The 16,575-nt window shown below is 37.4% G+C and overlaps 1 protein-coding gene across 1 annotated transcript in view; it reads right to left on the bottom strand.

Moving 5' to 3' along the window:
• LOC124605510 (alanine--glyoxylate aminotransferase-like) overlaps positions 1-16,575 on the bottom strand; it is a 115,859-nt gene that overhangs the window by 14,761 nt on the left and 84,523 nt on the right. The window contains exons 4-6 of the mRNA XM_047137247.1: positions 14,161-14,316; positions 5,274-5,375; positions 3,166-3,414 (exon numbers count right to left, since the gene is read on the bottom strand). Of these exons, the coding sequence (XP_046993203.1) occupies positions 3,166-3,414; positions 5,274-5,375; positions 14,161-14,316 (507 nt within the window). The remainder of the gene's footprint in view (positions 1-3,165; positions 3,415-5,273; positions 5,376-14,160; positions 14,317-16,575) is intronic.

Here is a 16,575-nt window from a genome sequence, read left to right as displayed (position 1 = left end):
TTTATCTACATTTAAACATAAGAATTTGAGTGAGTCAACTTCTTCTATGTTTTGGTTGTTGTGTACAATCTTAATCTGCTCACATTTTGACTGTTTGGTTTTGAACTACATCACGTGAGTTGTAAATATGTTTAGATTCAACCCATTTAGCTGAAACCAAGTTTCTAAGGTACTGAGGGTACTGATCACAGATCTGGGAATTTTTTATGAGTCCTGATCTTCAACTAAGACTGAAGTATCATCTGTGAGCAGAACTAATGGGGAGCTGACATTTAATGGCAAGTCATTAACATAGAAGAGAAATAGGACTGGGCCTGATATGGAGCCTTGCAGAACACCCTGAGGTTTTTTTTTTTTTGCTCCCCCCCCCCCCCCCCCCCCCCAAGCAGAGAAATAATATGCACCATTTGAAGAGATGCTAACTCTTTGCTTTCTATTGGACAAGTAGGATTTAAGCCATTGTAGGGCACTGCTGCTAAAGCCATACTTTTAAAGTTTGTAAACAAGCAATGCATGGTTTACAGAGTCAGAGGTCACAGAAAATTCCTGCCACCTTATTTCTCTTGTCTAATGATGTACTTATTTTCTCAGTGAAACTGTTTACTGCGTGTATGGTGTTTTTCCACTGCTGAAAACCAAATTGATTGTGTAGAATAACAGAATATTTTGCAATGAAGTTTTGAATTCGTGCAACAGCAAGTTTTTCAAATATTTTAGATAGGACTGGGAGAATCGAGAGAAGACGATAATTTTCCATGATCTCTCTTGATCCCTTCTTGAAGAGTGGTTTGACTTCAGCATATTTCAGGATCTCTGGGAAACAGCCCTCTTAAAAACATTGATTTATAATTTGAGTTAGTGGGTTTGCAAATTTTGTTGTGTACAACTTTAATAACTTTGGTGGGTATTCCATCCCAACCTGCCTATTTTTTGTTTCTTGATGCTAGAGAAGCATTTTCTACATCCTCCACAGAAACTTTTAAGTTTTGTAAAGTTTTCAGAGTTTTTACTTAGGCCAAAGGGATTTACTTTTTTGTGATAATCTGCTACATCTACATTAGACTTTGCTACATTTATAAAGAGTCCATTAAAGTACTCTGATATTTGAGTTGTATTTACAATAATATTTCCTTCAATGTCAATTTTTGAACCTAACTCTGATTTAATGACTGACCACACAGCCTTTGTCTTATTTTTATGATTTAAAATTAGTCTGTCATTTGCCAGTTTTTTGCTGCCCCGACATCTCTTTTAAATATGGTTTTATAGAGTCTAACATATTTAATGAAATCAGTATGTTTATTATATTTTAGTTCTCTGTGCAGTTGCCTTTTCCTTACAATGGAAATTTTTATGCACTGGGTAATCTACTTTACTTTATTTGTTATTCTATTGCTGTAAAGTCTAGATGGAAATGTTTCATTAAAGGCACCAGGAAAACTATGTAGGAAGAATCTTCAAGTTCTCAGCACTTGAGTTACAATGATCAAAAGGCCATGTTGTCTCTTTTAGCTTCTCACTAAATGTTAGCAAGTTTTCTTTCCTAAAGTTCCAGCTCGTATGGGTTCTAATATGTGAAATGTTCCTGTCTGTCTGTGGCAGCACAATGAACAATGCACAATGATCTGAAATACCTAGATCTAGACAAAATTTATACACATCTTCATATACATAATTAATTAGAACATTGTCAATATATGTTGCTGATTGCCCATTGTCTCTGGTAGATTCAAAAAAAATTAAATTTGAAACCATATTTCTTTACTAAGTCAGTGAATCTTGAAGCATGGCTATTATCACATGTGATATCAATATTAAAATCATCAGCTATTACAATTTTTTTCTTTTTTCTCTACAAGGGTCTTCTACCATAATATGAAGCTTAGATAAGAATAGTTCTGCTGTTAACGTCCCTGGAATTCTGTATATTGAGATTATTATAACATTTGCTAGTGATTCTACTATTTCTACACAACAGCTCTCAAACACACATTCTTCATTTAAATAATTAAAACAGTTTCTGGTCTCATAGTTTATATCACTATGTAGAAGTGTACATGAGCCTCCACGTGATGTGTTTCTCTTGCAAAAGCTACTTGTTAATCTGAAGTTCCCTATTTTGTTTAGAATTTTAATTGTTTCCTCAGTAAACCAGTGCTCATTTAAACAAATAACTCTAATATTTGCACATTCTGACAGAATGATTTCCAATTACTCTATTTTGGAGCTTTTATTGATCGAAGCATCAGGGTTTAAACCATTTATCTTCCAGTGGATAACATACCTACTTTGACTATTAGTTATGGGCTTTAGCACATTTCTTGCCACATAATGGTTTGGTTTTATCTTTCTTAATGCTACGTCAGTTTTTCACACCCATCACTACATATCAGTTTCCCTTATTTTTTATGACCTGACAAATATCTAGGAACATCTTACTGAATATTTTTGAGCCCAACCTATTCAGATGTAGACCATCTTTGGCAAGATACTTTGCCCTTAGAAATTTGTTGGGGTCAATGAAAATGACTCCAAGTTTATTGCAATGTTCCTTAGTATTCCCGTTTATTCTCTGCACATAGCTGTCACTCACCAATCTCCTGTACACAATGCCACTTATTATTACTCTGAAATATGAGTAGAGTCTTCTGGCCATGTGAGCTATAGAAATGTGAACAATGGACTGTTTGCCAATACATTCAGGCCATCAGGACAGAAATGAGGGAGGTCATAAATTCCACTGATGTCAATTTCACATTTGACAATCCTTCATACAGATGTGTAATACAAAGCCATTTCATTGTTCACATTTCAAATGAAATATCAAATGATTCCTGCTAGTGAATCACTTAAAAAATCTGAGGTAAGAGGGAAACCATCTTCCCTTGTTCGATATTCAGTAAAGCAAGTTTTCTTGTGAATAATCATAAATTCCTTAGGCCTAGTTCCTCAGGAAGTATTTATTATTTAAATAAATTCCAGAGAAAATTATTAGCTATCATTATTATACTGGAATCCTATCATGAAGGAAAATTCTTATAAATGTAATCAAGTATGTGGCTACTGGAAAACATTTGAATATTTTACGTGCCACCTTCAACAGTAAAAATCATGATTACTTTTCACTTTTTGACAATAATTCTGGAACTGAAAATGAATACTTACACATCCATTGCATAATGTCTTAGTTTCCTCCAATCAATTCCTGGGTTTGTACGGACTGTTGTCACACAGTTAAGAGGGGTTTCTCCCTCATGTGGAAACAATTCAAGACCAAGTTTATGAACACCAGCACGAACTCTCTCAGCAGTTTCATGATGCCTCTTCCATCGGTTTTCCAGCCCTTCTTCTACAATTTCAGCTAGAGCTTCACGCAGTGCAAAAAGAAGATTCATAGACAAAGTATAGTGATACCTGAAACAAAAACAAGAGTAAATATTTACCAAGTATGCACATCAAAAGAGTGTACAAAATTAAATTTCAGGAAGGAACATGCAAAATATCAGGTTCCCAAGTACTTAATCTGCCTGAGATCAAATGTCTTATTTCATATTATATGTACCTTTAAGTAACTCTCTTAACAGTCCCAGATCACCAAAATATCTATCTCTCTTAAATCTTTAACTAAAAGCTGATACAGCCCCTGATAATCGTATATTCTGATACACATCAAATTATAAACATGCATGCAAAGAAAAGCAGTTCTGACATTGCACTTGTTTATACTGTAACGTTAGAAGCAAATACTTAAAATACAATGTATATTGTCACAAAGTGTATTAATATTGTCATTATAAACTGACTTATATAAATCAAGAAAGACTTACCAAAATACAACTCAGATGACTTCACTTTGTGTAGAATGTGATAAAAATTGGATACAATATGGCAAAAATAAAACATGGTTTCGAAAAGAGACTTTATTTTAAAATGAAAAATTAATGTATTAGTTTTAAATAGCTCAAGTAATGTGATTACTCTGTAGTGAGGTTTGCTGTTAATGATGGTGACTATGGCCTCCATAAAGGTGAATGCCCTTTTTCTAACTGATCTGTTCTCGTAACACCAAGAGAGACTGACAGAGAACAGCCTCCTGAAAGTATCAAAGAGGTGGTAGGCTGTGTTTCACCTCAGCAGAATAAGCAGGCTGCTTTGTGTTCTGAATTTTTTGCAGTTAAAGATGTTCACTGGTGAGAGAAGTACATTTTATTTATGTAGCTTTTCTTTATAAGATTCAATCATCACTAATTACACTAGTGTAAGCATCTGTGCACACATTAAGAATGTCACCTCTACAGATTTATGAAACATTCCCCAAGGAGAATGCATAGTGATCTATGGTTGCACATCACACACAGATACATGGATATTTCTTTGAGTCTGTACTTCTTAATAAATCAATACATATCTGCTGTCACTTTGCAAGTTAAACTATGATGCCACCATTCATATTGAGCACAGTACACATTTTGTCTGTCACTGTAAATAGTCCCTCCTATGTTGAGTAATTTGGGTTACACATGTGGCTGGTTATTTTATTTTTCACCACTTCTATGAAACCTTCTTTACCCTCAACTTGTTAATATCTCTCTTCTTGTGGTTGTGCAAAGGAAAGTAAGTGGGGGGAAAGGTGTATTTGTACTCCTTTTATTGTAGTATCTTAGCCACATAATCACTTTAAAATTGCTGTGGTATTTTCCTCAACATAGTTACTGTGGTAAACTCACAAGTTTTGAACATAAATTATGAGAAATATCAAGCAGAACTTCCTGTGCAGGGTATGTTTTACAGGAACAGAATTTTTGGCAGGAAGCAGCTCATTATTTAACAAGCAGGATTTTTTATATTTGATGGAAGGCTTTACATCTGTAAGGCCATGGACTAAAGCTGTTATAGGCAAAGTAACTTTCTCCATTTACAATGTATTATTAGAAACTGGAGAAAGTGCCCACAATTTAGATTTTAAGTAATTATTTTCATGTTGTGGAACAAGTCCTATAATCATTTATTCTAATAGAAAGAGAGAGAGAGAGAGCAGGGGGAATTTGTCACTTGTGCTGAAAACTTTACATGGAAAATAAGGATTTCATCAACAGTTCTCATAGTTCTAACACTATTGTATTAAACTGTCATTCTGAAATAACTGTCAGCAGGGTGTTATGTAGTGTACATACATGAAATAATTGCATTTCATTATTCAAAACATTCATGACTGAAATCTTAATGAGTTGGAATAAGATGGAACTAAATTTTTTTAAAATTAAAGCACATACCCTCTGGGAACTTCAGGTCCCAAGCTCTTCCAGTTCTTAGCAAACTCCAAAGCATCCATATAGAAACTCTGGACTTTGGTCTTACGATTCATCATCTTCTTTCTGAAATAGAAAAAACGTATTCCTTTATGAGTACTCATATAGATTGCCACAGTTAGGTTTGTTTGAGTTATTGTTACAGTACACATTTAAGCTATTAATGCTGTAGGAAAGCTCTGGTAGAAAGTAAATACTCTTGGATTAAAAAGGAGACCATTCACAAAAAGCAGAAATGTTGAGTCCAAGGTGCCGGTTGGCCGAACAATTCCAGTGCTGTGTTTCAGCAGGTGGATTAAATTGTGGTGGGTGTAGTGTCAGTTGGGCTTGGTAGAGGGAGAGAGAGGTGGGAGGCAGGGAGGGATTGGGTTTGGGTGGCTAATAGCTTGGAGGGAGGCAGCCAATTTGCTAGCTATGAACCAGGGAGGGAGGGGTGGCAGGTACACAGGCATGTGATGCACAGTTCCCAGAACTAGTGGGGAGTGCCACATGCTAAAGATGAAATAGAAAATATGTTTTGGGAGGGAGTGAGAGGTTGGAATAACTGGAAACCATTTGGTGGAGGGTGTGAGGACAGTGGTTTGATGGAAACTGAGGCCAGGATGATTATGGGAGTGGAGGATGCGTTGTAAGGATAACTCTCATCTGCATAGTTTATGGAAGTGGGTTATGGAGAGAAGGGACCGTATGGCCGAGGTTGAGAAGCAGTCATTGTAATTGAACATGTTGTGCTCTTGTGCTCAGCTGCATGTTGTGCCACTGGGTGGTCAACTTTGTTCTTGACAACAGTTTGGCTGTGGCCATTCATCCTGGTGGAAAGCTGGTTGCCAGTCGTACTGACAAAAAGGCTGTGGAGTGTGTGCAGCAGAGCTGGTATATGACATGGCTGCTTTCACAGGAGGCCAGGTCTCTGATAGGATAGGATAAGGCTGTGACAGGACTGGATCATGAGGTGTTGGCTAGGTAGATTGGGGAAGTCTTGCACCTTGGTCTACCACAGGGATGTGATCACTGTGGCAAGGGTCCCCCTCATTACCCAGTATCGATATGGACTATAACAGCTGAACCATATCCTTTGTTAGGGCATTGATTATCTCTCATTGTACCTTGAAATGAGGAAAATCCTATCTAAGATTCTTTCCACCTCCCCAAAGTGGTGTTCCATCACCTACCCAACCTACACAATACCCTAGTCCATTTCTATGCTGCTCCCACAACCAACCCCTTGCCACAGGAATCATATCCCTGTGGTTCACCAAGGTGCAAGACCTGCCAAATCCTCCCACTTAACTCCTCCTACTCTTGTCCTGTCACAGGCTTATCATGCCCCATTAGAGGCCAGGTCATCTGTGAAAGCAGCCATACCATTAGAGACCAGATTATATGCATTTGCAGGTCGCATATGTATCAGCATATTTGGTTCCTTTTCAGTGTTATTGTATATTTTAACTAAAAACTAATAATGATGCATATTTTCTCTCTATGTTTAGAATATTTTAAAAATCTAGCTCGATCTCATTTTGATGTCTCACAGAGTGACTGCGACCTACAACTGCATGCGATTGCCAACTGAGAGGCTACTGGCTAACGATCTCATTACTGAACAGCAACAGGCAGGCAGAGTCAATGCATCTGGTACCTGTGCCTATGCGTCTGGCGCTTGTGCCTCCAGTTGATCCCCTCCCCTGTCATACTGCACACCTTGGCCACAATTAAAGTAAATTACACAAGTTGTTAGTCACACGTACATTGCTTCAGTTTAGTTTTCTTCTTATTTATATGAAGTTTAACATGTTTACGTGTAGTGTGTAATGTGTTGTGCACCATCCTACCTGAAAAAAGAAATGTCATTTTGTGGCTAGCTGACCATCCTGGAACATTAACATATGATGAAAATGTTTGATATTGTTGAGTTAGTGAGAAAACTGTCTTGCTTAAAAAAAGTTTCAAGTAGACCAGCTTGCCAAGACAAGTCTTCATATCACAGGAATGCGGAAGAAAGGTCCATGACAACAACTTCTGACAGTAGCAAGTAGCAGTAGCAGGAATTTAACCTCCAAAGGTAACCAAAAAAAATTGCTTTAATGTGGATCTGTGTGAAGCATTCACTGCAGGCAGTATTCCTCTTCACAAACGTACAGACCATATCCTCAAAGGTTTCATGCATGAATATTGCTTAAATCAAAGCATACCAGATGAATCAACATTGCATAAAAATTACAAACTGGCAATTTGACTACAGGTTCTGGAAGAAATATACAATTAACTCAAGGCAACATTATTTGCATTTCAATTGACAAAACTACTGACGCTTGTGGCCGTTACATTGCAAATTTAATTGTTTATGCATTAAAACAACAGCCTTCCTCCTGCTATTTAGTGGCCTCCAAAGAACTTGAAAAGGCAAATCACCAGATTTGTGAATGTGGGCATTAGAAAAATATTTCCAGAATCTTCTCCAGATGAAAGTGTATTTGTGTTTCTCTCAGATGCTGCTCCCTATATGATCAAAGCGGGAAAAGCCCTCAAAGTATTTTATCCTAATTAGATTCATGTGATGTGTTTTGCCCCTGCAGTAAATCAACTTGCTGAAGAAGCACAATGCACATTTCAGAATGCAAAAAAAACTGATTTTATTTTAAGGCACCTTCTCACATCAAGACCTACAATGGAAAACCACCAAATGTGCCTTTACCTCCTGATCCAGTGGTAACTCATTGGGGTTCATCGGTTGAAGCTGAGTTGTTTTACAATGAACATTTCAATGGCATCAAAGGAATAGTAAAAGACTTTGATAGTGCAGAAGCTTTGGTAATATGCCAGTTTGAGGAAGCATTTAATGATTCCAATGTAAAAAAACATAGCTGTGATTATCACTCATTTTTCCCATATACATGTGAGCATTAAAAGGCTTGAAACTCAAGGTTTGGTGCTGAATGAATCTGTTTAGTTAATGAACAAAATACGTCTAGTGAACTCCTCACTGCCAGAGGTATTCCAAGGAAAAAAAAAAAATTTTTAAAAAAAGAAAAAAAATTGACAACATTTTGAACAACCCCAGCTTGGAGTTCTTGTCCCAAATGGATAGTTTTATTAATGAGATGTGTGAACTTCTACCAGAAAAGTATCATCCTTTTCTGCTTGAAAAAATATTTTGAGTGATCGAAGACACAGTCTTACTACCGAACACTTAGAGCAGTACCTGACTGTTATTTTACAATAGTAGCAAAATGTAAAATAATTTGTAAATGATATTCAGTTGGTAATATTCATTAAACATTAAAATTGTTCAAAAAATTCCTGATTGTATGTTGCTTTTGAAATAAAATATTATGGCGTTCTCATGCATGCCCCCCTGCATGTGATATGTCTCAGAGCTGGACCTGTGTACCGGTATATTGATTGTTTCACAGCCACTAACTTGCATCACATTCACTTGTTACTGAAAACAATAGCAAAGAAAGAACAGTATTTGAAACGCATTGTGCATATTCATTTTGCAATTTTTTAAAAACTGAATTCAAAAAGGACTGTGCCTAACCCCTATCACGAAGTATACAGGTATACAACTATATCTGAAACACAGTGTGCATCTTCTTTTTGCAATCTTTTAAAAACTATTCACAAAAAGGATCTTGCCTAACCCCTGCCACAAATTATACAGATAATATAGATCATGAGATCAGCATTCTAAATGTCCCATTATTTTTTGTTTGGCCACCGCTCTTCCACAAAATCGATATGCACAGGTCCAGCATTGAGATATATCACATGCAGTAACTACTGTGCTTTTTATTACTTTTTCCTGATTGTATTGACAGTTTTTATGGATATTTTAAGCATTTTTCACACATATTTGCATGCATATTTTGAGCTTTTTATCTTGCATGTAATCTGGTCTGTACATAACATATACTAAATCTACTGTGGACATTGCACAGCCTTTTATGTTGGTATGACTACCAACCAGCTGCCCACCAGGATGAATGGACACCACCAAACTGTAACCATGAACAAAGTCGACCACTTGGTGGCACAGGATGCAGCTGAGCACAGCATATTCAGTTTCAAATGCTGCTTCCCATTCCAGGCTATCTGGAACCTTCCCTTCATCACCAGCTTCTTTGAACTGTGCAGATGGGAGTTATCATTACAATACAACTTCTCCTTCCATAATCATCCTGGCCTCAATCTCCAGTAACTCACTGTCCCCACACCTTCTACACACCAGTTTTCCATTCCACCATCCTGTCACCCCCTCTTAATTCATGTCGCATGTCATCTTCTGTGCAGCCTGCTCCCACCACCTCCAATAACCATGCATCAAATGCCTAGCCCATATACCTGCCACCCTTCCCTCTTGCATTCCTAGCCGGCAAACTGGCTGCCTCCCTCCAAGCTGTTAGCCACCCACCCCAAATCCCTCTCCATGCCTCCCACCTTTCTCACCCTCTAACCACCCCACCCTACAGTACACTCACCACAACCCAATGTGCTTGCTGCATGCACTACTGGCATTAGATTAGTAAATGCGAGTCACCAGATAATGTGAAATATAGTAGTTACGCTGTCATCAGTGCTATGCATTCTCTATAGAAGGAACTATCAATAAATTCTCAATGAGACTAACAAGTCACCACTATACAGATTACACATAAAGTGGACCATCCTTTGTTTGAATACACAACACAATGTAATTCTTGGGACTTTGGCACTTCTACACTCTTGCTGACTGAAGCTCTTGAGAACTCTTTTGTGCTCGACATACCACATGTTGTCACAATCTAACACCTGCCTTCTTCATGCATTCATCCAAATTTTAGTATGATTGATTCATACATTTTGTTCAGCAACCTCGTAATGAATGAAAATGCTCAGGCATGTAGAACAAGCTGCTTTATGTATAACTGCAGACTTACAGCTAAGATGAATTTGTCTCTCTTACACACTTTTTGATAAAGATATTTTCAAGTTTATTTCTTCCTTCATACTTCTTCTCTCTTTCCTTTCCTCTGTTAGACATATATCAGTGCTTTCAATTAACAATTAAGTTGTCACTTCACAAAAATGGAGCTGTCTGTCTGCTCATGTGCGTAATATTGTCCCCATTTCTGACCAATTAAAACAACATTTTTTTCTGGTGTATATGTCCCTTCATCACTTGATGCTCATCCATGAAAATAGTAACAACCCATTATTTCCTGAATTACTTTGTTAAATAATCTTCTCCTTTTTCCTGGCCTTATCCCATGTCTTCTCAGCGTCGCCTGTTAATCTCACTTTGGCAATATTAATCCTAGAGGGTGGCCTGTCACCACCTGTGAATCATGTAAATGAGGGCAGCTGTGGATACCAGCCTGGTATTGATCTAGTTGGATCTGGGAAACTGACTAAAAACCACATATAGGCTGGCTGGCACACCAATCCTCACTATTAACTTGCCAGGTGGATTTGATATGGGGCTAGTGTGCTTCCTGAATTCAGGAAGCAGTGTGTTAATACCCACAACTATTCATTCTGATCCACTTAACTAAATAATAATACTACTACTACTAATAATAATAATGATAATGATGATAAGTGGTCCTGTGTGTACAATTAGATCTATACTCCACAAACCACCTTAAGGTACAAGGCAAAGAATACCCTTGATGCTGCTATGATAAACCTCCTTTCCTATAACGTTTGTGAATAGTTCATGGTAAGAGGTGGCGATAACACTCCATATGAATTTGAGTTCTTCTGATTGTCCCATCATAGTCATTTTTGTGAAATGTATTTGGGAAGAAAGAATATGTTGCCTGGATATTTTCCAAATTTTAACAGCACAGCTCTCTATGATTGACAATGCTTGTCTAGTGACATCTGGATGATCATTTCTGTGATGCTCTAGTGCTTTCTAAGAAAATGTATAGAGAAACATAATACTCTTCATTGGATCATCTCTAATTTTTCTATTGATGTTACATGTTAAAATCTCAGATTAATGAACAGTACTCAAGGGTCAGTTGGATAAGGATTTTTCTAAGCTATCTCTTTTGTAGACATATTGTTTCCTTCGGATTTTTCCAGTGAATCTCAGTCTGAAGTCAGCTTTTCCTCCAACAACTTTTATGCAGTTGTTTCACTTTCGGCCACTCTGGGTTCATCCTACTAGATATTTTACATTTGTTGCTATTTTGAACGTTTTGTTATCAATTGTGTAGTGAAAAAAATAAAGAGTTTGTCTGAGTATTTGTGCAAAATGCATTACATTTACCTATCATGAGCTACAGTTACACAGTCAGTTTCTGTATCAAGTGCCAGTCTTCTGCTGATCTTCCTATTTTGTTATAATTTTCTGGCATTTTGACTTTTCTATAAACAGCAGCAGCATCTGAAGCAGCTTCACAGATGTTACCCAGCAAATTATGTGTATGTTTTGTGAACAGTAATACTTTTTCCTTGAAGTACACCCAAAATTACTTTTATGTGTAATGATTTTGTTCACTTAGGATTGATATATTGAGTTCTATCTATCAGTATGTCTTGAATCCAGTCATGAAGTTGATATGATGTTCTGTAAGCTTGTAATTTGTTCACTAGGTGAAAGTGGATAATTGTCTAAAATGCCTTCTGAAAGCCAAGGAAAATTGAACAACCTGAGCACTGGTGTCTATTGACTTCTGAATCTCATGGATGAACATAATTAGCTGAGTTTCATAATGCTGCTGTTTGAAGAACCCATGTTTACTTCTACAGAAGATATTTTTGGTCTCCATAAAAAACATAATGTGGGAGCATAAAACTTCTTTCACAGTGCTACAACTGATTGATTTCTTTGTTATTAACTTACTCTTGTACATATATGTGCAATGTCTCTTCTTGAAAGGAGGAGTGTACTGAGTCTTAGACCAATCACTTGGAACAATTTTTTCTCCAGCAGTGTTTGAAAACTGCTGTAAGGAGTGGAGCATATTTTTTAATAATCTGCATAATATTCTATAGGTTTGCAACAGGTTCAGTGACCTTATTCTGCTGAGTGACTAGTTGATTTTCTATTTCATGATCACTTTTCAATATATATAATTTCAGCATTTGTGCAAGGATTGAAAGGAGGGATTGTATTATGATCTTCACAGTGAAATAACTGTGGAAGATTGCATTCAGAGCCCACCTCTATTCCACCCTCCATTTTGGTGCATGGCCACTGAGTAACTGTATAAATAACTTTGATCAATTTACTGAACTTATGGTAAGGTCAAAACTTCTTAGAACTTTTTGTCACACTGATTGGCAGAATTTGATTTTCAGATCCTTTGTATGTTTTTCACACTGTTATTCTTACATTAATTTTGATTTTCATAGCTACCAGGAGATCTGAGGTTACTGTAATGAGTTAAGTTTCTAACTAACTGTCAAGGAAAGTAAAGGGAAGTGCATTGCCATAAAAATACCTGTGCATGGAAGTTGTTCAGTTTATGTAAGTTTCCCAGGCTATAGCTGGCTAGCTTTTCCAACTCCTTAGGCAGGTGACCTATAAAAGCATCAGACTACCATGTTTCAGCAAGCTTTGAGACTTACCTTAGCCTTGGTTGTTTCTCATTCAGAGCCTGCTGTAACTTCACTAGATAATATGACTTTCTTTATGGCAATAAGTGCACCACCGCCATTGGTATTAGCCTATCCCACCACTGATGTTTTGTGCTCCAATTGTAACCCTGAGATTTCACTATTGCCCATTTCTGGTTACAACCAGCATTCTATTCCTGTGACTATGTGAGCATTACAGTTAGTATTGAGAATATTTCTGGGACCCTACCATGGATTATCCCACAGTTAATTAACATTTCCTCTTTTGATTTTCTGTGAATAATGCTCTTCTCTGTGATTAATGTGCTTTCTGAATACTGTGCTTAATTCAGCACTGAGCTCCTGTAATCACATGTTCATGCCACACATACTCTGCTAGTTGAGTAGCTCCTGTGACTAGTGCACCCTTGACCTATGGAAGATCAAGAAATCCAATCAAAGATAATTGCAAACTCATCTGAGGATTTCGTTTCAGCTCTCAACGTTACAAACAAGAGCACCACAGCTGTTTCAGAGTATGAAGCTTCAAATTACAAGTTAGCTATCTTCATCAGTTCAGCCAGTTATGTACTGTAAATGAAGAAGGCTTTTGGACACAGGCAGCAGATGTTGTAATGCCTAGTGCACATTAGTCTCCCTTTTCAAACTGCCAGCTATTTCCCTCAGTGGCACCATCACTTGCTTAATGACCAACTTTCTGAGCTTCTCCAGACTTTGTGTGAAGGTGGTCGAAGGTACAGGAAGGTGGTCAGAAGTCCAGACAAATGAGGAATCCTTTCCTGGCTCAGATGTGCTTTCAACAATGGACAGAACTTTGTATCTATTGGTGAGGTGTAAGGTGACAGCTGTGGAGCCAATACTTACTTTCATCTTTTGTTCAGAGATTCATAGCTCCCACTCAGTGTCTGCCAGTGTCCCAGTGTCCACCAGTTAGGCTTGGGTGAAGACAAAATGTCCAAATCATGCTTATCAAAACACACAGTAGTATGAGAGATCAGAGGCAAAGCCAGATGCACCAAAACTGTGACATTCATAACCATTGGTGCTCCCAGTGCTGCTGCAGTTAATACTACAAAGTTGTTAAGTGTGGCCAATGCAACTTTTAACTGTTTCCTCACGGCAGCCTATCACCTTGTATTCTCACACAAGAAGAACAGTTTGTGTACAACTCCACAATGCAAAATTTAAGCTTCCAGACAATGTTTCCTGCACTCATTGTACATGCTTATTTGAAATATACAGGAAAATGAAATACAAAGAAAATTTGGTTTCTACTTACACTGCACGAGGACCAAATGTAATCGGTGCAAGACCAGTTGGTCCTCCAAGTGCCTTCTGTGTGCCAGCAAACGCAACATCGATGTCCCATTTGTCAACAAATATTGGAACTCCACCTACTCCTACTACTGTATCCACAATCAGAAGACAATTGTATCTGCAAAATACATCAATATGGAATTTGAGAAATAAGATTACAAAAACATATGTACTAGTTTGTATTAGTTGTACAAGTAAGTTCCAGATACCTATTATTTATAGCAAATGGCTACACAAAATGTCAATTGAAATTCAAGACATTACACAAAAGAACCTAGAAAGTGAATGAACCAAAAGCTCTGACTTCCTTGGTGAGAAAAGAAACAGTGATACTTCACAGTGTTACTAGCATGGAAAAACAATGTAATGACATTAAAAAGGGTGCAGTACAGGCAGCAGAAAAACACTAGCACTGAAAAAGGCAACCATAGATAACAGGTGATATACTGGAATTCATAAAAAACAACAAAAATGTAAAAATGTTGAAAGTGTACAGCAAAAATGTAGCTTTCTCAGACATGAAGTTAGCCAGAAACATAGAATAGTTGAAGAAGAATTGACACAAAATCAAAACATGGTAATATAAATTCTGCACATAGACTAATAAAAATCACATTTGGGAGTAAAGAACAAGGGGAATGATGAAGAGATGAGAAAGGTGACTGGGTAATGGAAGCAGAAATTAGGTAAGTAGACGGAAATGAAACTTGGAGAAGCTTTAGAGAAATTGAGCCAACTGAAAATGATGATGAGGAACTCTTATAGGCATCAGACCAAAGAAATGAGTACGAGAAACTAGGGGAGTTGTATGAGATTATGAAAATAATTTAATTTTTATACTTTCTATGCAAGCAAGAATTGGTACATATGAAAGTTTCTGCACAATTGGCCTACAAAGGTCTCAAAAAATATAGAAGTTAATTATTGAAGAATGGAGGGCAAAATTGAAAGTACATTGGGAGAGGATCAGTTCAGTTTTAGCAAAGGTAGGGACGCTGAATGAGCAAATTTAGCATTGTGGCTATTAAAAAAAAGAAAGATTTAGAAGAAACGTGGGAATATACAGTACTTTCACAGATTTTGTGAAGATTTTCATTAATCTGGATGGAATTTATTTCATTCATATTAACAAAAGCATTCTAAAAACATTTTGCATTTTTAGGAAGTGGGTGGTCAACTACAATGGTAAGTCAGTTATTATCTGCAATGTAGTTATATTTTTGTTTATTTTGGTAGTACTGTCATTTTCCATCGATGACACATGCTTTGTTTATTTGTTGTTAATCTTTGCAATTTTCAAGCTGCTAGGTTAGTTTCATTATTGCTGCCATGCTGTTAATCATGGCTGCTCCACTGTCTATTTGAACCAAAGAAGAGCAATGTTTAGTGACCTATTTTTTGTGGTCGTAAGGCATATCAGGGGCCGAAATTCATTGAAGACTTTCAGTACAGTATGGGAACAGTGTTTTGCCACAATGGACTGTCTATGAATGGATTGAAAAATTCCGAAATGGTCGCACAAGTGTTACGCATGATGAAGGAGCCGGACGACCGTTTACCGCCACAAATGAAGAAACCATTGAGTGTTCACGTGAAATGATTCTCTTAGACAGACGATTAACTATTGACGAAGTGGCACACCATCTGCAAATTAGTCATGGTTCTGCCTACGAAATCATCCACAACAGACTTGAGTTTCATAAAGTTTGTGCAAGATGGGTTCCAAAACAACTCACACAGTTGCATAAACAAATGCACTTGGACATTTGCAAAAAACATTTGGATCGCTATGATAGTGAAGGGGACAACTTATTAGACAGGATCATTACTGGTAACAAAATGTGGCTCCATCAATACAAGCTGGAGAATAAATGGCAGAGTATGGAATGGGAACATCCAAATTTGCTGAGCAAGAAAAAGTTCAAGATCCAACCGTCGACAGGAAAACTGATGCTTATGGTTTTTTGGGACACACAAGGTCCAGTACTGGAACATTAAGGGGAAAGGGACACAACAGTAAACAGTGTGTGTTGCAGTGAGATGCTTACTGCCAGGTTAAAGCCTGAAATTTGAAGCAAATGCTAAGGGTTGCTGTCAAAAGGTGTTGTGTTGTTGCACGACAATGCCTGTCTGCATACTGCTGCCCACACTGCTGAAACACTCCAGAAACTCAAATTGGAAGTATTGTATCATCCTCCATATGGTCTCAATCTTGCCCATTCTGACTATCACTTGTTTGGTCCACTCAGACAGGCATTAAGAGGCCATCAATTTGCCTCAGATGAAGCAGTGAAAGAAGCTGTGCATTCCTGGATTGCAGCTCAACCGAGAACCTTCTTTTATGAGGGCATCGGGAAACTTGTACAATTATCGACCA

This window comes from Schistocerca americana, chromosome 3, assembly GCF_021461395.2.
Source record: "Schistocerca americana isolate TAMUIC-IGC-003095 chromosome 3, iqSchAmer2.1, whole genome shotgun sequence".
In the NCBI taxonomy this organism is placed as follows: domain Eukaryota; kingdom Metazoa; phylum Arthropoda; class Insecta; order Orthoptera; family Acrididae; genus Schistocerca; species Schistocerca americana.
This window is presented reverse-complemented; position numbering and strand designations above follow the sequence as displayed.